At 44.1% G+C, this 24,294-nt stretch overlaps 1 protein-coding gene across 3 annotated transcripts in view; it reads left to right on the top strand.

The window, feature by feature from the left end:
* The window catches only part of ercc2 (excision repair cross-complementation group 2), a 47,701-nt gene that overhangs the window by 12,455 nt on the left and 10,952 nt on the right, over positions 1-24,294 (top strand). For all 3 annotated transcript variants that reach the window (XM_052044012.1, XM_052044011.1, XM_052044013.1), the window contains exons 4-17: positions 5,300-5,362; positions 6,004-6,117; positions 6,708-6,824; positions 7,461-7,577; positions 7,933-8,056; positions 8,778-8,874; positions 11,584-11,717; positions 13,758-13,926; positions 15,025-15,143; positions 15,644-15,713; positions 17,491-17,560; positions 20,074-20,175; positions 21,339-21,402; positions 22,096-22,217. In XM_052044012.1, the coding sequence (XP_051899972.1) occupies positions 5,300-5,362; positions 6,004-6,117; positions 6,708-6,824; positions 7,461-7,577; positions 7,933-8,056; positions 8,778-8,874; positions 11,584-11,717; positions 13,758-13,926; positions 15,025-15,143; positions 15,644-15,713; positions 17,491-17,560; positions 20,074-20,175; positions 21,339-21,402; positions 22,096-22,217 (1,482 nt within the window). The remainder of the gene's footprint in view (positions 1-5,299; positions 5,363-6,003; positions 6,118-6,707; positions 6,825-7,460; positions 7,578-7,932; positions 8,057-8,777; positions 8,875-11,583; positions 11,718-13,757; positions 13,927-15,024; positions 15,144-15,643; positions 15,714-17,490; positions 17,561-20,073; positions 20,176-21,338; positions 21,403-22,095; positions 22,218-24,294) is intronic.

Genomic DNA, 24,294 nt, shown 5'->3' with positions numbered 1-24,294 from the left:
GGGATAGTCCAGGGAATTATAGACCAGTGAGCCTTACGTCTGTGGTGGGCAAGCTGTTGGAAAGGATTCTTAGAGATAGGATCTATGAGCATTTAGAAAATCATGGACTGATTAGGGACAGCCAGCATGGCTTTGCGAAGGGAAGATCATGTCTCACAAGCCTGATAGGATTCTTTGAGGAGGTGACCAGGCAGATTGATGAGGGTAGTGCAGTAGATGTGGTCTACATGGATTTTAGTAAGATGTTTGACAAGGTTCCACATGGTAGGCTTCTTCAGAAGGTCAGAGGGCATGGGATCCAGGGAAGCTTGGCCGTGTGGATTCAGAATTGGCTTGCATGTAGAAAGCAGAGGGTTGTGGTGGAGGGAGTGCATTCAGATTGGAGGGCTGTAACTGGCGGTGTCCCACAAGGATCGGTTCTGGGACCTCTACTTTTCATGATTTTTATTAATGACTTGGATGAGGTGGGGTAGAAGGGTGGGTTGGCAAATTTGCAGATGACACAAACGTCGGTGGTGTTGTGGAAAGTGTGGAGGACTGTCGAAGATTGCAGAGGGATATTGCTAGGATGCAGAGCTGGGCTGAGAAGTGGCAGATGGAGTTCAATCAGGAGAAGTGTGAGGTGGTACACTTTGGAAGGACAAACTCCAAGGCAAAGGACAAAGTTAGTGGCAGGATTCTGGGTAGTGTGGAGGAGCAGAGGGATCTGGGGGTTCATATCCACAGATCCCTGAAAGTTACCTCACAGGTGGATAGGGTAGTTAAGAAAGCTTATGGGATGTTAGCATTCATGTCGTGGGATCGAGTTTAAGAGCCGCGAGGTAATGATGCAGCTCTACAAAACTCTGGTTGGACCACACTTGGAGTACTGTGTCCAGTTCTGGTCACCTCATTATAGGAAGGATGTGGAAGTGTTAAAAAGGGTGCTGAGGAGATTTACCAGGATGCTGCCTGGATTGGACAGTATGGATTATGAGGAGAGACTAAGGGAGCTAGGGCTTTACTCTTTGGAGAGAAGGAGGATGAGGGGAGACATGATAGAGGTATACAAAATATTAAGAGGAATCGATAGAGTAGACAGCCAGTGCCTCTTTCCCAGGACACCAATGCTCAATACAAGAGGGCATAACTTTAAAGTAATGGGTGGGAAGTTCAAGGGAGATATCAGAGGGAGGTTTTTTACCCAGAGAGTGGTTGGGGAATGGAATGTGCTGCCTGGGGTGGTGGTGGAGGCAGGTACATTAGTCAAATTCAAGAGATTTTTAGATAAGCATATGGAGGAATTTAAAATAGGAGGATATGTGGGAGGAAGGGGTTAGATGGTCTTAGGCGAGGTTTAAAGGTCGGCACAACATTGTGGGCCGAAGGGCCTGTATTGTGCTGTACTGTTCTATGGTTCTATCAAATGCCTTCTGGAAATCCAATTATACAGCATCCACCTGTTCCCCTCTATCCACTGTGCTCATTATATCCTCAAAGAACTCCAGTAAGTTTGTCAAACAGGTCTGCCCTTTCTGAATCCATGCTGTGTCTGCCTGATGGAACCACTTCTATCCAGATATCTCACTATTTCTTCCTTAATAACAGTTTTAAGCATTTTCCTGACTACAGCCATTAAGTTAACTGGCCTATAGTTAACTGCCTTTTGCCTACATCCTTTTTTAAACAGTGGCCTGATATTTGCTGTTTTCCAATCTGCTGGGACCTGCCCAGAATTCAGAGAATTTCAGTAAATTATCACAAATGCCTCTACTATAACTTCCATTTCTTTCAGTACCCTGGGATGCATTCCATCAGGACCAGGGAACTTATCTACCTTTAGGCCCATGAGTTTGCCTAGCACTACCTCTTTAGTGATAGTGATTATATCGAGGTCCTCACCTCCTATTGCATCCGTAACATCTCTCTTTGGCATGTTAGACGTGTCCTCCAACACAAAATAGTCCTTCAAATCCTCGGCCATTTCCACATTACCATGCTTCTTTTCTTCCCTTTCCTAGCCTATCTCTTTTTCTAACCCCCCCCCCCCCCTTTTTTTCTCTCCTTATCTTTGACCCATCCCCCGGTGGATCTGCTTTCCCCTCCTCCCCCGCACCTGCCTATCACTATCTCTTACCTGCACCTACCTATCACCACCTTGTGCCCACCCGCTTCCCCACTTTTGTCCGCCTATCACTGTTCTGCTCTTCCCTCCTACATGTTGGGCTTCCCCTTTTCCTATCTTCAGTCCTGAAGAAGGGTCCTGACCCACCTGCTTTTCTCCACGGATGCTGCCTGGCCAGCTGAGTTCCTCCAGCATTATAGTGTTTTTCATCTAGATTCCAGCATTTGCAGTCTCCACATTACCCAATATTAATACCCCCTTCTCCTCTTCCAAGGGACCTACATCCACTTTAGCCACCGTTTTTTGCTTTATATAGTTATAAAAACTTTTATTTATCTGTTTTAATATTTTGTACTAGTTTACTTTCATAATCTATTTTCCCTTTCTTTATTGCTTGTTTAGTGGTTCTTTGTTGCTTTTTAAAGTTTTCCCAATCTTCTAGTTTACCATTACTCTTAGCGACTTTGTATGCATGAGCTTTTAGTTTGATGCCTTTCTATATTTCCTTAGTTATCCAGGGCTGGATCTCCCTACACCCTTACTGTCCTTGCTTTTAACTGGAATATACATTTGTTGAGTACTGAAAAATCTCTTTGAAATTCTTCCACTGTTCCTCAACTGTCCCACCATATAGCCTGTGTTCCCAGTCTATGCTAGCCAACTCCTCCCTTATCCCATTGTAGTCTCCCTTGTTTAGGCATAATACACTGGTTTTAGATCGAATTATTGCACGCTCCATTTGTATGAGAAATTCAATCATACTGTGATCACTCTTTCCAAGAGGATCCCTAACTGTTAAATGCCCAAAAACCAGGACAAATGTCTGAATCTACAGTATCTCTGAATGCTTCATTGTAAAAGCAAATCTCCTTTGGGACAGAAATGTTTTCCTGCAGTGAACGTAATGTTGAACTTAGTGTATAGAGTGTTAATGTGGATGCAGAGTTTAGAGTGGGTGCTTGGAAATATTGTCTGCAAAAGGCATCCAATGGTGGTTTGTGTGTGTGCATTGTAACTAATTTGGCAGGGAGTTGGGAACCTAATCAAAAACTAAGATGAAAATACAAGATAGGAATTCATGAGAGCAGGTACTTAGGAAGCAAAGAGAATGGAAAAGGCAGTGGCAGGGGTGACGAGAACCAGAGTGTATCGGGAAGGGGCAGAATGTACAAGCATGAGCGCATCAGAGTAAGGAAAAGTGATAAAATTCAAGGCTCTTTTTATTGAATGAATACAGCATTCATGACAAGGTAGCTGAGTTGATAGTGCAAATAGAAATAAATGGCCTTGAGCTGTGGTTGCAAGGTGACCAAGGCTGGGAACTGAAGGGGTATTTGATGTTTCAGGAGGATAGGCAGGAAGGACATTGAGGTGGGGCAGATCTGTTAATGGAGTATGAGGTCGTTGTACAGCTGAGGAATGATATTGGCTCAAGATGTAGAGCATTTGGATTTCCAGAACAAAAAAAACAAACTGGTGGATGGAGCAGGCTGAGTAGCATTTGTGGGGGGAAGAGGAGTTGTCGATGTATTGGGTCAAGACTCTACATCAGGACTAAGAGTGGACAGAGAAGATAGCTGGTACAAAGAGGAGAAGGGGAGGGTGAGGCAGAGCTGGTAGGACTGAGGAGGGGTGAAAGATGAGCCAGGGCTGGTGGAGCCTGGTGGGGAGAGGGGAAGGTGAAGATGGGGACAGAGAGTGATAAGCGAGGACACAAATGTTAAAAGTGCTGGAAGTTGATAATGGGAACCATTTCCAGAAGTCATTTGATAAAGTGCCACATAAAAGCACAAGATATGGGGCTGGGGATAATGAATTGGCTAATTAATAAAACAAAGCGTTAGGGTAAATGGGTCACTTTCAGATTGACAATCAATAACTAGTAGAGTGTCGCATGGATCAGTGCTGGGGCCTGAACTATTGCAATCTGCATAAATGAATTGGACAAGGAGACTGAGTGTACTGTAGCCAATTTTGTGATGATACAAAATAAGGTGGGTTAGAAAGTATGAGGATGACATCAGAGTATTCAAAAGGAAAGAGAGAGACTGTGAATGAGCAAGAAGTTAGTAGAGTATAATGTGAGTATCCACTTGGAAAGAAAAATAAGAAAGCAAATTATTATTTAAGTGGAATGAGACCACCAAATGGTGCAGTACAAAGGGATCTGGGGTCCTCTTACATGAGTCACAAAAAGACCATGTGGATACAGCCAGTAAGTAGGAAGTTAAATGTAATGTTGGCTTTTATTGGAAGCAGTAAAGAGTATGAAGCAACTTTGCAGATCTTTGGGGAGGCTGCACCTGGAGTATTGCACAGTGTTTTGGTCTCTGTATTTAAGGAAGTGTAGCATTGGAGGCAATACAGAGAAAGTTGACTAGGTTGATTTTGGGTTGAAAAAGTTGACATATGAATAAAGGTTGAAGAGGTTGTACCTTTACTCATTGGAATTTAGAAGAAAGGGAAGTGATTTTATGGAAACATACGAGATTCTAAGAGAGATAAATAGTGGTTGCTGAGAAAATATTTTCTCTAGTGGGGGTATCTAGAGCTAGGAACATCATTTCAGAATAAGAGGTCACCAATTTCAAATGGAGGTGAGGAGGAATTTCCTCTCTCACATAAATATTTGCAATTCCCTCCTCCAGAAAGCTGGGAAGTGAGATTTATTGCAAATGTTCAAGGCAGGGATTGACAGATATTTGAACAACAAGTAGGGGTGTGGGGTGAGAGAAGGAATGCTGCTTTGAGGTCGAAACAGGATCAGCAAATATCTTATTGACTATCTTACTGAGCAGGCTCGAGGGACTGGATAGCCTACATCAGCTTCTATTTCTTATGTTCTTGTGTATATATAAAGAATATTTACATGCACAATATGTGTGGACAGTGTATGTGTGTAGTACATGCAGTAATTGCTTGGTATTTATACAGATTCATATCTGTATTGTAAATTGTTGGGACACAGTATTAACCCCTGTGTATAGTTTCTGCTTATCTATGGGGAATGCCTGGCATAAATGCACATACTCCAGTAGCCCCAGCACTTAGTCTGATGTCACAACTGCCTCTGTAGCCGCAGTGTGACGTGGTGTATCTAATTATACTTGGGATATCCCACCCTTGGAAGGTGAGTCAGTAATATCTCTCCTTCTTGCTCACACTGTTACCACCTTTATCTCTTTGTCTCTCCAGAAGTATCCTGCAGAAGTGACCAAGCTGATCTACTGTTCACGAACAGTTCCTGAAATAGAAAAGGTAAGAAAAAAAATTGTAAAATTCTTGGATTTTAAAGAATGCATCATTGAATAAGTACAAGACTCCCTGGTCCCTTGGAACATCAATGTCCCCAGTCTCTTATCATCTACAAAATATTCAGTATTTCAGTTTTTGAGCAAAGTAGTTAATTTTCCACATTGTACTGCATTTGCCACGTTATTGCCCATTCATTTAATTTGTGCTATATCCTCCTGAAGCCTCTTTGCACCCTTATCACCACTCACATTCCCACTTAGATTGCCACCATCAGCAAACTTGAAAATATTACATTTGGTCCCCTCAGTCAAATTGTTAATATTAGACCATGAATTGCTGAGACTTGACATTGATCCTGATGGAACCTTGCTGGTCACAGCCTGCTAACTGGAGAAGAACTTGTTTATTTCTACTGTTTTCAACCTGTTAACCAATTCTGAATCCATATTAACCCCCATTCTGTGTCTAACCTAGTTTGCCAATTTTTTCCTCCCTGTCCCTCACCTCTCCATTCCTCTTCCATCCCTCTCTCCCTCCCCTCTCTGTTCCTCCCCTGTCTGTTCCTCCCCCCTCCATGCCCTCCCCCCCCCCTCCCCCCACGCCATCTGATCCTTCCTCCCTTCCCTGACCCCTGCCACTCTCAGGTTATTGAGGAACTTCGCAAGTTGCTGGAGTATTATGAGAAACAGACTGGAGAGAAGAAGCAGTTTCTGGCACTGGCCCTCAGCTCCAGGAAGAATCTCTGCATCCATCCAGAGGTGGGCCTTTCTGAGCAGTGCCGAGCTCTGCACTGGGATTTTTTGATTCCTTTGCAGAGTAACATGTAGAGGAGGTTGTCAGTAGGGGGAAGGGAGGAGCTGGCCATTGACCAGCACATTAGCGGTCAGTGATGAGCAGGGTGGGGTGGTCAGTGATGGGTGGTCAGTGACAGGTGGGGTGGGGTGACCAGTGACGGGGCATGTGAGGCAGTCAGTGATGGGTGGGGTGGACAGTGACTGGTGGTCAGAGACGGACTGTGTGAGGCAGTCAGTGACAGACGGGGTGGGGCGGTCAGTGATGGGTAGTCAGTGATGGGCGTCAGTGACAGGCTGTGTGAGGTGGTCAGTGACGGACGGTGGGCGGTTAGTGAAGGGCTGTGTGAGGTGGTCAGTGATGGGCGTTAGTGACGGGCTGTGTGAGGCGGTCAGTGACGAGCAGTATGAGGCGGTCAGTGACGGGTGGGGTGAGGCGGTCAGTGATGGGCTGTGTGAGGTGGTCAGTGGAAGTGGCTGATGACTGGAAGGAGAAATGCTGGTTTGCTGTTTGGGTTATAAGTTTGAATTATTTAGCCTGTTGTTTCTCTGCACAGGTCAGCGCCCAGCGGTTTGGGAAGGAAGTGGATGGCAAGTGTCACAGTCTGACTGCATCACACGTCAGGGTGCAGCACTCCAGCAATCCCAGCATCCCCATCTGTCAGTTCTACGAGGTGCAGTCACCACTCATTCACAGACTATACAGACATCTCTGCCTAGTTACTCCAGTCTGTGTTGTTCCCATGATGGCAAGCTAGGTGAATTCAGGGGGACATTCCTGCTGAGGACAAGACTGTCCCTTCACTTCCGAGGGGTAAACCTGAGAAGAGTGGGGTTATTCCCAACCTGTCCATTCCCCATCAGGGCTTTCAGAAGGGAGTTGGGTGAGCACGTGATACGCATTTGCAGGCCTCTGGCTAAAGGAAGGAATTTGAATCTGGGAAGTACATTGGCGCAGCTGGTAGAGCCCCTGCCCTGCAGCACAGCAACCCCGGGCTCAATTCTGATCTTGGGTGCTGTCTGTGTGGAGTTTGCACATTTTCCTTAGTTTCCCCTGGGTGCTCCAGTGTCCTCCACATCCTAAAAATATGCCACTGTAAATTGCTTCTAGTGCTTTGTTGAGTGTACAATCTGGTGGGGAATAAACTGGGATTGGTGTGAATGGGTGGTTGATGATCAGCGCAGACTTGATGGGCCGAAGAGTCTGTTTCTGTGAATAGATTCCTCTAAAGAAGCTGGATTGAGATCACTGGGATGAATGGTCTCCTGTGCCTGAGGTTGTGTAAAGGAGTTTGGTTCCTTTCTGACAGGAGTTTGATGTTCACGGGAGACAAGAGCCTCTTTCCAATGGTGTTTACAATCTGGATGATCTGAAGGTTTATGGGCGACAGAAGGGCTGGTGCCCCTACTTCCTGGCTCGATACTCCGTAAGTGAATTTCAGTTTTTCCAATTCTTTTGTGTCAACCCGGTTAAAGGGAACTGTACATGCTGGCTAAGTGTTAGTATAAGAATCTTAAAGCATACCAGTGTGGGGAGCACCATCACTAAACATGATCCCAATCTCCCTCTGATCCACATGTTTGCACTGCTGAGCTAGACTTGGCCCCCAGTTTACAAGCTGGAATCCGCCTCAAGTCTTGTCTCCTGACTCAAACATCTGGTCGTTTAAGCTGAGATGCTGGTTGATGATTGAATTAGTTTTGTGCGCTCATCTGTCTGTCCATCTTTCCTTCCTGTCAGCTCTTTCTACTAATACATCTGCATTTTGACCCTCATGTCAGATTCTGCACGCAAACATAATTGTCTACAGCTACCACTACTTACTGGATCCCAAGATTGCAGACCTGGTTTCCAAGGAGCTGTCACGGAGATCTGTGGTGGTGTTCGATGAAGCTCACAACATTGGTATGTGGCAGTTCCAGGATCATCTCCAAGATATAATAACCAATGCAGCAAAAAATGAGCTACTGGAAGAACTCAGCGAGTCAGGCGACATCCGTGGAGGGAAATGGACAGTCAACGTTTCGGGTCAAGATCCTTCTGTTGACTGTCCACTTCCCACCTCAGATGCCGCCTGAGCCATTGAGTTCCTAAAGCAGCTTGTTTTTTGCTCCAGATTCCAGTATCTGCAGTCTATTGTGTCTCCATATAATAACATATATAACTCTCAATTTGGAAAAGGCACCATTCAGGAATACACAAAATATCATTTATTCCTGAATGTTGCCTTTTCCAAATTGTACCCAGTATCAGTATCGGGCATATTGGGACAGCAACTAGGCAGGTTAATTTTGGAATAAAGCTGCCATATTCTGTAACAGACCATATGCCTCAAAACCCCCACGTTCAGAAGTGAACCTCATTTCTCTAGCCTTTACTGGGTAAGGTGGATACTCTGAGGTATTTCTCTGCTGTGGAGTTGGACTGCACCTGGATTCATGTTAGAAATGACCTCTCGCTGCCAACAAACCTGTGTCAACCCATGGGATTGAATGAGATTCCAGAACTCGAACTGGGGTACCCATCCTTCAGTTGGCTCATTCAGTTTAGTCTTTGATTCTCCTGCGGATTTAAAAAAGAAAATTCCAATATTCTTTAACATGTTCTTTGTCCATTTCCTTAACAGATAATGTGTGCATCGACTCAATGAGTGTGAATATTTCCCGCCGCACATTGGATCAATGTCAGAACAACATTGAAACACTACAAAAGACTATTCAACAGTGAGTCACTATTCCCACTTTTAAATCAACATCTTTCTTCATTCTCATCCTGCTTAAGTGAACTGTGATATAGTGAACAAACACCAGTCAGACTGAAGAGTTGGCTGCACAGTTGGACTGGGTAAAGCTGTTGCCTTTACCCTGGCTGGATTCAGCAGCAGGCAGGTCCTGGCATTAGACAAATGGACAGCACCATATAACCAGGGAGAGTCACTGAACAGTGCTGAGAGGTTCACAAAGGCAGAGGGTCTGGGGCAAACTTTAAATTTAGGATCAACGTCAAAAGCTCTTCACTCAGAGCAGTGAGAACATGGAACTCACTCTGTAGAACATAGAACTCACTCTGTAGAACATAGAACATTACAGCACAATACAAGCCCTTCGGCCCATGATGTTGTGACAACATTTTATTCTACTCTAAGATCTATCTAACCCTTCCCTCCCACGTAGCCCTCCATTTCTCTATCATTCATCTGGCTATCTAATATGTCTCTTAAACGTCCCTAATGTATCTGCCCCCACAACCTCTGCTGGCAGTGTGTTCCATGCACCCACCACTCTCTGTGTAAAAAGAGAAAAGCCCCAGCTCACTCAACCTATCCTCATTAGACATGCTCTCCAATCCAGGCAGCATCCTGGTAAATCTCCTCTGCACCCTCTCTAAAGCTTCCACATCCTTCCTATAATGAGGCAACCAGTACTGAACACAATATTCTAAGTGTGGTCTAACCAGAGTTCTATAAAGCTGCAACATTACCTCATGGCTCTTGAACTCAGTACCCCGACTAGTGATGGCCAACACACCATATGCCTTCTTAACAACCCTATCAACCTGTGCGATAACCTTGAGGGATCTATGGATGTGGACCCCAAGATCCCTCTGTTCCTCCACACTGCTGAGTCCTGCCATTAACCTTGTATTCTGCCTTCAAATTTGATCTTCCAAAGTGTATCACTTCACACTTTTCTGGGTTGAACTCCATCTGCCACTTCTTAGCCCACCTCTGCATCCTATCAATGTCCTGTTGTAACCTACAGCAACCTTCTACACTATCCACAACACCACCAACCTTTGTGTCATCAGCAAACTTACTAACCCACCCTTCCACGTCCTCATCCAAGTCATTTATAAAAATCACAAAGAACAAGGGTCCCAGAACAGATCCCTGCAGAATAACACTGGTCACCGATCTCCAAGCAGAATTTGCTCCATCTACCGTCATTCTCTGTCTTCTATGGGCAAGCCAATTCTAAATCCACACAGCCAAGTTTCCCCAGATCCCATGCCTCCTGACTTTCTGAATGAGCCTTCCATGAGGAACCTTATCAAACGCCTTACTAAAATCCACGTACACCACATCCATTGCTCGACCTTCATCAATATGATTTGTCACATCCTCAAAGAATTCAATCAGGCTCGTGAGGCATGACCTGCCCCTCAAGCCATGCTGACTGTCGCTAATCAGCCTATGCTTCTCCAAATGCCCATAAATCCTGTCTCTAAGAATCTTCTCCAGTAATTTGCCCACCACTGAAGTAAGACTTATTGGTCTGTAATTCCCAGGGTTATCCCTACTCCCTTTCTTAAACAAAGGAATAACATTTGCCATGCTCCAATCATCTGGCAGTAATCCTGTGGTCAGTGAGGACGCAAAGATCATTGCCAAAGGCGCAGCACTCTCTTCCCTCGCGTCCCGTAATAACCTTGGATATATCCCATCTGGCTCTGGGGACTTATCTATCCTGTCTTTCAAAAGTTCCAGCACTTCCTCTTTCCTCATGTCGACATGCCCTAGCATATCAGCCTGTTGTACCCATCCTCAAACATCAAGGTCTCTCTCACTGGTGAATACTGAAGCAAATATTCATTTTGTAGGGAGGGTTGAAGTTAGTTGCAGAGATATATTTGAGGTGAAGCTAGATAGGCACACAAGAAAAAGAAAAAACAGCAGAACTTTATACTGATAGGGTGACAAAAAGTAAAATATAGCATTGGAAGAGGAGGTGGTTAGGATAGGTGAGCAATAACCCTCTAATGATTGCCAAACCTGATGCAGGGTTTTAACCCAATACTTCGACAATTTTTCCTCCCACAGATGCTGCTCGATCTGCTGAGTTTTTCTAGCAGGTTGTTTGTTGCACCTTCTAATGATTACCTGAAAACCCTCACCCAGGACATGAGAGTAGGATTAAACAGGGTGTTACAGTGGCACAGCTCGTTGAGCTGCTGCCTTGAAGCACCAGAGACCTGGGTTCAATCCTGACCTTGGACGTTGACTGTGTAGAGCTTGCTCATTCTCCCTGTGACTGCATGGATTTCCTCCGGGTGCTCCTGTTTCCTCCCTCATTCCAAAGATGTGTGGATTTGTAGATGAGTGATTAAAATCTTGCGGGAACTGATAAGAATGTGGGGAGGGTTTTAAAAAAAAAAGGGATTTAATGTTGGATTAGTGTAACTGGATTGTAGATTAGTCAGTACAAACTTGGTGGACCCATAGGCCTGTTTTCATGCCGTATGTCTCTGTGATTCTAATTTACACAAGATGTGGCCTAAAGTCAGAGTGTGAGATTCAGGTTATCAGAGTGTGACTTCTCTACATGTCGGTCTAGAGATCATTAAATATGGATTTAATTTGTATTTTTCCTATTTGACAATCCTGTAACACCACATTTTAGTACTCGCCCCAAATAACTGTTTTCTCTCTCTAGCTTAAAGGAAACAGATGCTGCCAAGCTGAAGGAAGAATACCGGCAATTGGTGGAGGGACTGAAGGAAGCTCATGTTGCCAGGGAAACGGATGTCTATTTAGCCAATCCAGTATTACCAGACGAAATACTACAAGGTGCGGTGGGAGCTACTGGAGATTTAGGACGTTCGCTCCTTGAACATACTTGGTTAAAATGCAAAGATCATGGTGAAGATGTTTACCTGGGAGCACTGTCTTGTAAGGCCTTCACTGCCTGCCTATCAAACCCTGTTCCAATTTCTGTACCTCTCCCTCGGAAAAGTTCTGATTGTTGTCCTGGCAACTCGGGAACTAAGCACTCTGATTGAGGGAAGGTCCTGAAAGCCATTGAACATCCATCCAGGGCACCAAGCTTCTGGTTACACCATCCAGTTGATCCAGTATTTTGGAACCTTACTTCAGCTGTTGATTCCCTCTGTCTGTGGACACTTTGCTGCTGCTAGCTGTCACCTTCCCTTCACCAGTGTCACTAAACAGTGCTGACAGTCTATTTCTGATGCCCTCCTGGGATATTATCTACAGGTCTGGTCTCCCTATGTAGGGACAAGTATACTTGTATTTGTGGGATTGCAGAATGATTCCTAGAGTGATGGATTTATCCTTCGAAGAGAAATTAAAAAGACTAGGCCTGTACTCTCTTGAATTTAGAAGAATCAGCAACAACCTAATTGAAGCACACAACATGTTTACAGACCTTTGCTGGGTAGAGAGCTTGGGGGTTACTTTGCTGTGGTGTCTACATCCAGGGACATCTATCTCAAGGTAAGGGGTTGGCTACTCCGAACAGATGAGAAGAAATTTCTTCACCTTTGAAATTCTTTACCCTGGAGGCTATGGAGGTTCCGTCATTGAGTATATTCAGGATAGAGATTGGTAGGAGAAGGTATACAGTTAATGGTAGGCCCCTTAATGAGATACAGAGGGATCTTGAGGTCCAGGTTCATAGTTCACTGAAAGTGGCTAAGCAAGTGGATAAGGTGGTAAAGAATGCGTAAGACATGCTTGCCTTCATTGGTAGGGGTGTTGAGTATAAGAGTAAGGAAGTCATCCTGCAGCTGTATAAAATCTTAATCAGAGTGCATTTAGAGTATTGTGTGCAATTCTGTTCACTCCATTATAGGAAGGATATGGAGACTGGAGAGGGTGCAGAAGAGGTTCACCAGGATGCTGCCTGGATTAGAGGATATGAGCTATAAGGAGAGGTTGGACAAACTTGGGTTGTTCTCCCTAGAGCATCAGAGGCTGAGAGGAGACCTAATAGAGGGTTTTAAAATTATGAGAGACATAGATGTGGTAGACAGTCAGAATCTTTTCCCCAGGGTAGAAATGTCAAACACCAGAGGACATGCTTTTAAAGTTAGAGGGGAGAAGTTTAAAGGCGATGTGAGGGGCAAGTTTTTTACACAGAGAATTGTAGGTGCCTGGAATGGGTTACCAAGGCAATAGTGGAAGAAGGCAGTTTGGTGGAGTTTAGGAGGCATTTGGATAGACACATGAATATGGAATGGAGGAATATGGATGATACAGGAGGAGGACATTTAGTATAAATTGTCATCAAGATTGGCACAACGTGGGCTGAATAGCCTGTCCAGTGCTGTACTGTTCTGTGTTCTATGATAGGTTTTTAGATATTCAGGGATTGAAGGATATGAGGTCAGCCAAAAAGCGGTGCTGAAGATCACCCTAGATCTTGTTGAATGGAGGGGGCCTGAGGGGCCAAATGGGTGACATCTGCTTCTACTTCTTCTGTTCTGATGCTGCAATCTTCTGTTTCCATTACTGGTTCACACCCCCCCTCCCCTTGTTGACGTGGTTCCCTGTAGGCCGGAACCTCAACCCCACCACTACAGGATCTCAGCGTCTTCTCTACCCACCCTCCATCCCCTCTCCCCTTCCCTCACTAGCCTTGCCCCCTTCTCCTTGCCCTTCTCCCACTCTCCACGTGCCTTCTCATTCTCCCTTCCCTCCCATACTGCCCTCCAGGGCTGTAGCTCCTCCCCTCGGTGTTTTGAGTTTTACCTGCCCCACCCCGCTGTGGCTTTCTTTGCTGAAAGCACGAGCATTGATATCAAGGAGGATGTGCTTAATTGATATCAAGGAGGATGTGCTTAATTGTTTCCATTTTTTTGATTCTAGAGTCTGTTCCGGGTAGTATCCGCACTGCCGAGCATTTTGTTGGGTTTATGAAGCGGTTTTTGGAGTATCTAAAGTCCCGCCTGCGGGTACAGCATGTGGTGGCTGAGAATCCTCCCTCATTCTTGAAGGATGTCTTTGATAAAGTCTGCATCGAACGGAAACCCCTCAGGTACAGGAATCGCAGAATAACCAGACCCCATTCTCCCCTTCTCCCCCTGTGCTGTCCAGCTCTGCTCCCCAGCTGACTGCCATCAGGTACAACAAAGACCCAGTCATTCAGATGAACCTGGGGATTAATGGCTTTAACACAGGGTGTGAGCACTGCAAACAAGACCAGTCGTCACTAATTGCTAAAGGAAGTGGGTGAGCACTGCTTTTTTAGTCACTGTAGTCCAGAAGAAGCGTTCTGATATTTCTGGAGAAAGTGGGATGTTGGTTGAGTGGCTTGTTCAGCCATTTCAGAGTTCAGTTAACAGCTGATCACATTGCTCTCAGCTACATGTAGGTCAGATGGCAAGGATAGAAAATTTCCTTCCCTCAAGGTCTTTGTTGAGCCAGTTGGTTTTTACAATCATCCAATAGTTTCACCATCATCTTGAGACTTGTCTACTATATGTTTGTAGACAATGGATCATTAGAACACGTCAGTCAGTGCACTACATTTAGAAATCATATCTTGATGCATTGGGAGCCTGCAATCCCATCTCATTAGGATCATCTTACCTTCATAAATCAAAATTTGAGCCTGGGTGTTCAGGAAGGGAAAAATCAGCTTGAGATCCTGGTGAACTGGAGAGAGTTGTGATGTCTCTGATGATGAGGTTCACTGCCAGGTCTCGCTCATTTTCAGAGGCTAAACATAATAACATAAGAAGTTGGAGCAGAAGCAGGTGTTCGGCCCCACATACCTCCTCTCCATTCAATAACATTATGGCTGATCTTTTACCTCAGCCATTTTCTTGCACTAACCCCATGTCCCTTGTTTCTCTTAATATTCATAAAAATCTATCTTTTTCTTGAAAGTTCAAAGAAAGTTCTTGAATTTTTTCTTTTTCTGAAAGACTGACTCCCATGGCCTTACTGAGTGGAGAATTCGAAAAATTCACTATCCGCAGGGGGAGAAATTTCTTCTCATCTTTGTTCTGAAAGGCTATGGTCCCTGCTTTAGATTTGGGAATCTGCTCTGTGAGTCTTGTGTCAGCCTCATCAGATTACTGTGGCTTTGCTGCTTTTTTGATGTTCCATCCTCTCTTTCTCTTGCTTTCAGGTTCTGTGCAGAGAGGTTACGATCACTGCTGCGGACACTGGAAATTGCAGATCTCACCGACTTTTCACCCATCACACTCGTATCTAACTTTGCTACGTTGGTCAGCACCTACACCAAAGGTAGTGGCACTTTGTTAGAAATCCAGGTGGCCTTGTGATTTAAACAACAGGGAGCTGCTGGAATCACAGCAGGAAATGAATTTTCCTCAGGAATCCTGGACTGTAGCTCTCCCTCTGGAGGCTGTGCAGTGATACCTCTGGAAAAGTGTGTGTTTGCATGCATGGTTCACACATGCAGCATTAAAGAGGTCCAACTGGGGTTGTTGGCCCACAGCTTCTGGCAATTAGAGCTGTTATCTTTGGCCATCCAGTTTTTGTATTGATGTTTCAATCCTGACAAATGTCAGATGGAGGGAAATGACTGTTCATCTGAAATTACAAAGCCATCAGAATCTCCTTTGTCCAGCTCTCTATAAACCAGGAGGCTGGAATAGAATTCAATCAATTCCTAATTTACAAAGGGTGTCAATAAACCTGAGAGGTGATGAGGTGGAGCAGCCCATGCAGTTCACTCTTGATGAATCGTGGTGGTTTCACATTGTTTCTATTTATTGCCCAAGGTTTTACCATCATCATGGAACCTTTTGATGACAGAACTCCAACTGTTATTAATCCAATCCTTCACTTCAGGTAGGCCTGAGTCTGCAAACATTACACTGATCATCTGTGGAAATTTAGGCTCTGTTACATGGTGATGATGTTGAAGGTTTATTCAGGTATTTTCGGATGTGAATGTCACTGACAAAAACTGTTACCCACCCCTAGTTGTCAGGCCATTACAAACGGCAGTTAGGAGTCAACTACGCCTGTGGCTCTGGAGATACAATATGCCAGATTGGGGAAACAACTACAGATTTCCTGTACATTAGCGAACCAAATGGGTTTTACAGTAATCTGGGAGCTTCATTGTGACCGTTGCTGATCTGTATTTATTTAATTGCTTGAACATAAATTCTTCAGCTACAATGGTGGGATTTGTACTTCCAGGCTTCTGAATGCTTTTTCAGTTGCTTAACCACCACATCACCAGGCCCAAGGTTTCTTCTTTCCCATACAGATCCAGTTCTGTTTTGAAACCGACATTTAATCTGTGTTTACCATCCTGTCAGGCAATGCATTCCTGATGCTTGCTCACATTAGGACACAGAAAGTGGCCATTGTAGCAGAGCAATCCTACCTGTTCTTCTATCCCTCTCCTTGTCTTACTTAAACTGCCATCAACTTTTTTTTATCCTTTTATGACTTTATTACACCAAGGAGTAATTTACAATGGACAATTAATCTGCCAGTGCATCTTTGGGATGCAGAAGGAAACAGGAGCACTGTGCAGTTGCAGGGAGAATGTGCAATGAAATGCAGGCAGCAGCTGAGGTCAGGATTGAACCCAGGTCGCTGGAACTGTGAGGCAGTGGCACTATCTGTTGCACCACCATGCCACCCTAATGACTTGCTGTGTAAATAATTATCCTCATGTCATTCTTTTCCAGTCACCATCAATGTGTGTCCTCTTGTGACCTTCCATTAATGGATCATTCCTCTCTGTCTCGAAACCTCATTATTTTGAACACCTATATATAACTTCTCCCAGTTTTGCTTTACTTTAAAGAGATCAATCTCAGCTTCTGCAGCTTCACGTACCCAAAACTCAAAACATTCCAGTCAATCTCCTCTACACCCACACCAAGGCTGTTACATCTAAAACTGTGATAAACAGAATTGGTTGCTATCCTCCATTTGTGGCTGAGTCAGTGTTATATAAAGATTCATCATAACTGCCTCACTTTTGTGCTGTAAGTCCCAAAGGGCTAGGATCTTTTATGTTTAAACATAGAGAGTTGACATTTGGAGCTATCTATTGACTAACTATCTGCAACTATCTAGTTGTAAGCAATTGTTCACATAAAGGATTTTCTATTGTAAATGCTCAGATAAGTATTTTCAACTGTAAATGGATGCTTTAAAATCATTACACAAAATATTATGGAATAGGATTTCACCTGCTATAAGAGTTGAATGATATTTTGAATATAAATATTTCATTACATTTTTAGATAGCATTGTGGGCATACCTTCATCAAAAGGATGACAGTGAAAAGCTATCTCACCACCACCTTCTCAAGGGCAGTTAGTGATGGTAATAAATGCTGGCTTTGCCAGTGACATTCACATCCCAAAATATAAATAAATTAATAAATAGATGAATATGTGAGTATCTCCCATTCCACAACTTGGGGGACTGATCTGATTTTACGACCATTACATCATGTAAAACAGTGCATTAATCTGCCTGGAGTAGTTGTGTGATCTGTCGAATGAGAAGTAATACTGTCCAGAAAACTACAAATAAACTTGCATTTTATCTGAAATAAACCTCCTTAAGACTCTGCTTTTGAAATCTTTTCCTAAGCTGCATGGACCCATCCATTGCCATTAAGCCAGTCTTTGAACGATTTCAATCAGTGATCATCACCTCAGGGGTGAGTTTCACAATTTATTTATATAATCAAAATGTAGTTTTGTTTGTGTGATTTGAAAGAATCTAAAAACCAGTTTACATTTCTACTATGTGCTATTCTTTCATTAAGATTGCTTAGTGTATAAAGTTTGTCAGAGTAAACTGTGCTCAGCTTCAGTGCTGTGTGATGAATTTCCTGTGGTGTTAACTCTGTGTCCCCCACTGCTGTCACTCCTGCCAATACTGTACTGATATATGCAGGTCACAATGTACTTGGGTTGGACAGGAAAGATCTATAATAATGCTGCTGGGTGTTTTAAGTAACAAAGCACAGAAACAAGCCATTCAGCCTTATGTGTCTTTGTCCTCTCACTCCCTTGCATCTGCCCCACTAGCATCTCTCTTAAGTAATGAGAGAAAACATTTTCTGTTCTGGTTAAGAAAGGTAGCAAGGACAAGCTAGGGAGGCCGGTCAGCGTGACATCAGTAGTGGGAAGTTATTGGAGGGAATTCTGAAGGATAAGATCTACCAAAAATTTGGATAGACGGAGTCTGATTAGGAGGAGTCAGGTTGGCTTTGTGCGTGGAAAGTCATGCTTCACGAGCCTTTTAGAGTTATTTGAAGAAGTAACCAAAAAGGTTGATGAGGGTAGGGCAGTAGGTTTTGTCTATTTGGACTTTAGCAAGGCCTTTGACAAGGTCCCGCATGGTAGGCTGGTCTGGAAGGTTAGGTCCCACGAATCCAGGGAGAGCTAGTTAGGTGGATTCAAAATTGGCTCGGAGATAGGAAGCAGAGGGTGGTGGTTGAAGGTTGTTTCTCAGAATGGGGGCTGGTGACTAGTAGTGTGCTTCAGGGGTCGGTGTTATTCGTTATTTATATAAATGATTTGGATGCAAATGCACAAGGCTTGATCAGTGAGTTTACGGATGACACAAAATCAGGAGATGTTGTTGATAGTGAAGAAGGTTATCGTAGATTACAGGGGGATCTTGATCAGTTAGAGAAGTGGACCGAGTTAGGGAAGTGGATTTCAATACAGATAAGTGTGAGGTAATCTATTTTGGAAAGTCAAACCAGCATAGGACTTGTACTATGAATGGTTGGGCACTAGGAAATGTAATGGAATAGAGGGACCTCGGAGTCCAAGTGCATAGTTTGTTGAAAGCAGCATCACAGGCAGATATGGTGGTGAAAAAGGTGTTTAGCATGCTGGCCATCAGGGTATTGAGTGGAGGAGTCGCGACATTATGTTGCAGTTGCATAAGTCATTGGTGAGGCCACACTTGGAGTACTGTGTACAATCTTGGTCACCTTGTGGTAGGAAAGATGTGGTTAAACTGGGAAGAATGCAGAAAAGATCTATGATGATGTTGCCAGGACTAGAGGGCCTGAGTTATAGAGGTTGGCCAGTCTAGGTCTTTATTCGTTGGAGCGTAAGAGAACAAGGGGTGATCTTATAGAGGTTTATAAAATCGTGAGGGGCATAGATAAGGTGGATGGTAACAGTCTTTTCCCCAGGGTAGGGGAGTCCAAAACTAGGGGGCATAGATTTAGGGTAAGAAGGGAAAGATTTAAAAGGGGCTTGAGGGGCAATTTTTTCATGCAGTGGGTGGTGAGTATATGGAACGAGCTGCCAGAGGAAGTGATTGAGGCAGGTACAATAGTATCATTTAAGAAGCACTTGAATAGGTACATGGAGGGTTATGGGCCGAACACAGGAAATTGGGACTAGGTAGGTGAATACCGTGGTCAGCATGGACTGGAGCCGAAGGGCCTGTATCCGTGTTGTATTGCTCTATGACTCTAACAAATCTACCAGTAAGACGCAAGTTACTGAACCTTTGGTGCCCACATTGCATGCAACTCCCTGTGATTGGGGTCCATATCCCCAGTGCATTACCTCAGATCTTCATCCCCAACCTACAAAACACTGAAAGGCCTGGATAGAGCGGATGTGGAGAGGATGTTTCCATTAGTAGAAAAGTCTAGGATCCAAGGGCATAGCCTCAGAATAAAGGGATGTCCCTTTAAAACTGAGACGAGGAGGAACTTCTTCAACCAGAGAGTGGTGAATCTGGAATTTGTTGCCAGAGAGGGCTGTGGAGGCCAAGTCATTGGGTGTATTTAAGGCGGAAATTGATAGGTTCTTGATTGGTAAGGGGGTTAAGGGTTACGGGGAGAAGGCAGGAGAATGGGGTTGAAAAAAAATCAGCCATGAGTGAATGGTGGAGCAGACTTGATGGGCCAAATGGCCTAATTCTGTTCCTATGCCTTATGGTCTTTTCAGATCTCTCTGTAGTGCAGCTTCCTGTCACATCCCACCCTCCTGCTCTGGATTAGTTCATCTGTCAGTCACACATGAGAAGCCAACCCCAATCTTTCAGCTGCTCTATCATTCCCAGAATCACTTTATTTGTTGCCACACTTCTTACCATCAAATGACTAAGATCCCACCTCCCTAAGATTTTTCCTCCATTCTGTGTGATATTTTGCCTGCAGTAATGCTGTATGTTTTTATGCTGTGTCTTTGCCAGACCTTGTCCCCTCTGGACATGTATCCAAAAATCCTGGATTTCCGGCCGGTTATTCTGGCGACATTTACAATGACCCTGGCAAGAACCTGCCTCTGCCCCATGGTAAGTGTGGTTAAATTGGAGTATTGTGAAGACTTAGTTGAACTGGTTGCTCTGATTATGAACTCTGGACAAATTTCCTCCCACAATTTTTACAAGCCTTTGTCACACTTTTCCTGCCAACTATTACATTATATTTTGTTATCTCACCATTTCCCAGACAGTTTACATGTCAAAATCCTGTTTTAAGCTCTGACTTCTATAGAGCAAATTCCTGAACTCCCAAGTCAGTTGACACCTGAAGCAAACTTATGGTTGTAGCCAATGCTAAAAATGCTAGCTTAGCCCTGAGTATTTCATTCAGTGTGTAGTAGAGACCTAGGACTGGGTCCACAGGACAGGAAGGTGTCATCACATTCCAGATGTTCCATGTGATCCTCTTGAGCTATGTGGCTCAGTACCACCCCAACCAGTGTGTGGGCATTGATGCTTCCATCTGATTTTGTGTCTTAGCTGGAACTTGGAATTTCGGCAGAAGGCTGCTATTTTTTTTGGATGTGGTTAAACCTTCTGCTCTCTCAGCTGGACTTCATAGATCCCACTGAAGAAGGGTAGAGGCATTCTGCCTGCTGTCCTGAGGCCTATGTTTATTCCTCAAATGAATCTGAAACAGATTGTTTGGTCACTTTTGCTGTTTGTGGGATCTTGCTATGTACAAATAAGTTTCCTGTAAAGTGCTTTGGGGCATTTTGAAAGGAATGTGGAAGGTGTTGAGGAAATGAATGTCTACTGGTCTTTTCTGTCAGTGTGCTGCAGCAGTCCCCAGTATGCACTGCCAACTGGGTTGGTTGTCCTAACTTGTGACTCAGTGAAGCCCGTTCTTCTGGACACCTCTCTGACCATCTCATCTGGCTGTTTACTCCGGTGTCATTAAATCCGGTGTCCAGGCCACTCTGTCTCTGGGTCTTGCCTGGCCCTACCCTAACCCAATTTGCCTAATGTAAAAAAAAGTTTCTGCTATTTGCCCTTCACAACCTGACCCGTGTCCTCTTATCTGGCTATCCTTGTACATTAGAAAATGTGTAGGATACCTGGTGCATCATGACAAATAAACCTGCTCAGGCGTCTAGGCTCCTCCTCCATTGGTCCAGTGTGTGTTCTGGCTCCTGTAGAACTGTCTCCCAGTTTAAAAGATTTCTGATCGTTTGTTTGTGTTACTTTTCCAGATTGTGGGTCGAGGCAATGATCAGGTGACAATAAGCTCAAAGTTTGAAACCAGGGAGGAGATTGGTGAGTAATCGGTGATCTGTCAGTTAATAAATGTAGTTTGTCATTGGTGCTTACAGTTGGGAGACCAGTACCTGAAAAATTAGTGGCTGCCCTTTTGTCTGTTTGGTGCATACATCTGAGAGTAATTACCCGTTCCATTTAAGTTGTCATTCCTGTGGAATAGCTGGACAGAGAATAACTTGTCCCGGAGAGGATCACTTCTTGCATACTTCTTCCTCGGTCTTCACCCTCCCTCAATATCTGGACAGTTAAACTGTGCTGGAAATCAGAGGATTGATTGTTTGCTTTGCATTCAGCTGACTTTTCATTTCCTTCCCCTTCACTGTCTCTCTGAGCTTTATCTATTGTCAAATCACCAGTTATTGGAATGGGGAAAGACTGTTCAGCCCCTTTGAGTCACCCTGCATACTCTCAGTATCATAATTGGAATGCATTTCACAGTTTCTAGCCATATTCTGAATGATAAGGTTACAGAATGCTGGGAAGCATGTTTCGACTGGATGGCACTCCATTTATGCCTTTAATTTCTGGAACCCTATGATTTTAGGACCTTCACATGAAGTTGTGCAGCCTCGAAAGCTTCTCGGCCCAGAGCTGGGAACCAGTTGCTGCACCATGCTTTTCATCATACACCTGGGCTCCTCAGTCAATCCAATTGTTTGAAGCTAACGTTGCTTTCTTTCCCAACTCCAGCTGTAATCCGTAACTACGGTAACCTGCTGCTGGAGATGTCAGCCATTGTCCCAGATGGAATTGTATCGTTCTTCACCAGTTACCATTACATGGAGAACATTGTGGCTTCCTGGTATGAGCAGGTAAAGGATTGCTGCTTTCCCCTTCAGTCTCACTCAGCTTGTATGACAACTGGACTTTGGGCTAGAACTGGCTACATCACTGGTGAGGGAGACTTTAATGCCCCTTCAGAATAACTTGGGGTTGCTGTGGTTCATTGAGCAACTGAGCACTTCTGTGCACCCTTAGGTTAGGCAAATATCCATCACAATCCCTGAATTAGCTGAATTTACTCAGTTGTGCCAAGATGAGCCTTGTTTGTCTGTGTTTGGCAGTACGAGAGAATTAGCCAGAGTTCATGCTCCTGGCATCAACAGGTGATCCTGACAAAATGGTGTGCACGTCCATTTCTCTGCCTGTGCTTTTCATATTTGCCCTTGTCTATCCACGTCTTCCCCTGGACGGTTTCGGATTCTGTTCCTGACAGCCCGTAGATGTTTTACTGTCTTCTCCAAAGATCTAGGGGCTGTGGATCAGACCACAGTGAGAATCTGCTTCTTTGGAAGGATGGAATTTCCAAAAAACATAATACAGGAAGTCCCCGGATTACGAACAAGTTCCGTTTTTGAGGGTTCATAAGGTGAATTTAAGTCAGAACAGTTACGTAGTTCACACCTAGCGTCAATTAGTCCTAAATCACTACAAGCTTCAGTTATTTATTGCTATATATTAAGATCCAAATGGAATTTTGATTCTAGTTTCATTATAATTTCACACATAATGTGAAGCAGTCTAAAATACAGCATAACCTGTTATCGCCAGGACAGGTGAAGACTGTCATCAGTCTTATGTGTGTTTGGTGTCATTCATTACAGTACACTACTGTGGAGGTACAGTTACCACATCGAGTGAATTTTGTGTATTTTCCGACTGACAGACAAAAAAAAATCTGTAGAAATGGACCTCGGTCATTACCCCAGGACGACCTGTCAGGGGAGAGCGAGTACTGGATAGATAGAGATAGAGAGAGAGATGTGGTGGGCGGGAGAGGGGGCTGGTGACCACTCATGGCGTCCCTCATCATTCGGAACTCCTCAAACATCCCTGCCCTGAAATAGCGGTACAGACTGTAACACATGGAATCCACAATCCAGCCGTTCGCCACCTCCATCACCTGGAAAAAGTCAACACTGATAGGCAAACCGTTCTGCACCCAATTCCGCGTCGCCTTCCCACCGTTCGTAAGTATGGGCGTTCATAAGTCGGGCGTTCGTAACCCGGGGACTTCCTGTAACGAGGAACACTAGTAGTCCATTCTGCTGTGTGAGGCTGCCCTACGATTCAACATAATCATGGGTTCTGTTCCCTATTTCTGTGCCCCTCAATTCATCTAATATTCAGAAATCTTTTTATCTCAGTTTTCAATGCAATCAATGACTGAATTTCCTTAGCAATACAAGGTAGAGAATTCCACAGATTCGACACCCTCTGAGTGAAGAAATTTCTCATATTTGCTTGCCCCTTACTTTGAGATTGACCCCAAGTTACAGATTTCTCAATCAGAGGAAATTTCCACACCAACCTGTCTCTCCGCAGCCTTCTCCACTGCTACAGTGAGGCTAAAGGCAAACTGAAAGAAGAACGTCTCATATACTGCTCAGCTGGTTTATAACCCAATGGTATGAACATTGAATTTTCCAATTTCAGGTAACTCACACCCCAGTGTTCTCCTCCCGCACACAATCACCTGTCACAAATTTCTCCTGTGTCCTATGGTTAGTCCACTTTACCTGTTCTGTCCTTGTGCCTTAAAAGAATGCATACCTGTTGCAAATCAGGTGATATTTAAATGCTAGCCATTGCCTTTCTGTTGTCATACCCTTTAGTCAGTTTCCATCCAAACTGCCCATCATATCTTCAAAATTTCCTTTGTGTATTTTGAAAATTCCAGTTGAGAATTCAACTACATTACTTCATAATTAATGACAAAATTTGTCATAATCCAGTCACCCTATCCTTGGGGCTCCTTTACAACAACCTTTCCTCACTGCACGGTATAAGATTTAAATCAAAATACTAATCTAGAAATCCATCCTGTATACATTTCAGAAAATTATACTCTTATTTAGTAAGTACTTGATTTGCTCAGTCCGTGTCCTC

Source organism: Pristis pectinata, chromosome 35 (genome assembly GCF_009764475.1).
Source record: "Pristis pectinata isolate sPriPec2 chromosome 35, sPriPec2.1.pri, whole genome shotgun sequence".
Taxonomy (NCBI): Eukaryota; Metazoa; Chordata; class Chondrichthyes; order Rhinopristiformes; family Pristidae; genus Pristis; species Pristis pectinata.
This window is presented reverse-complemented; position numbering and strand designations above follow the sequence as displayed.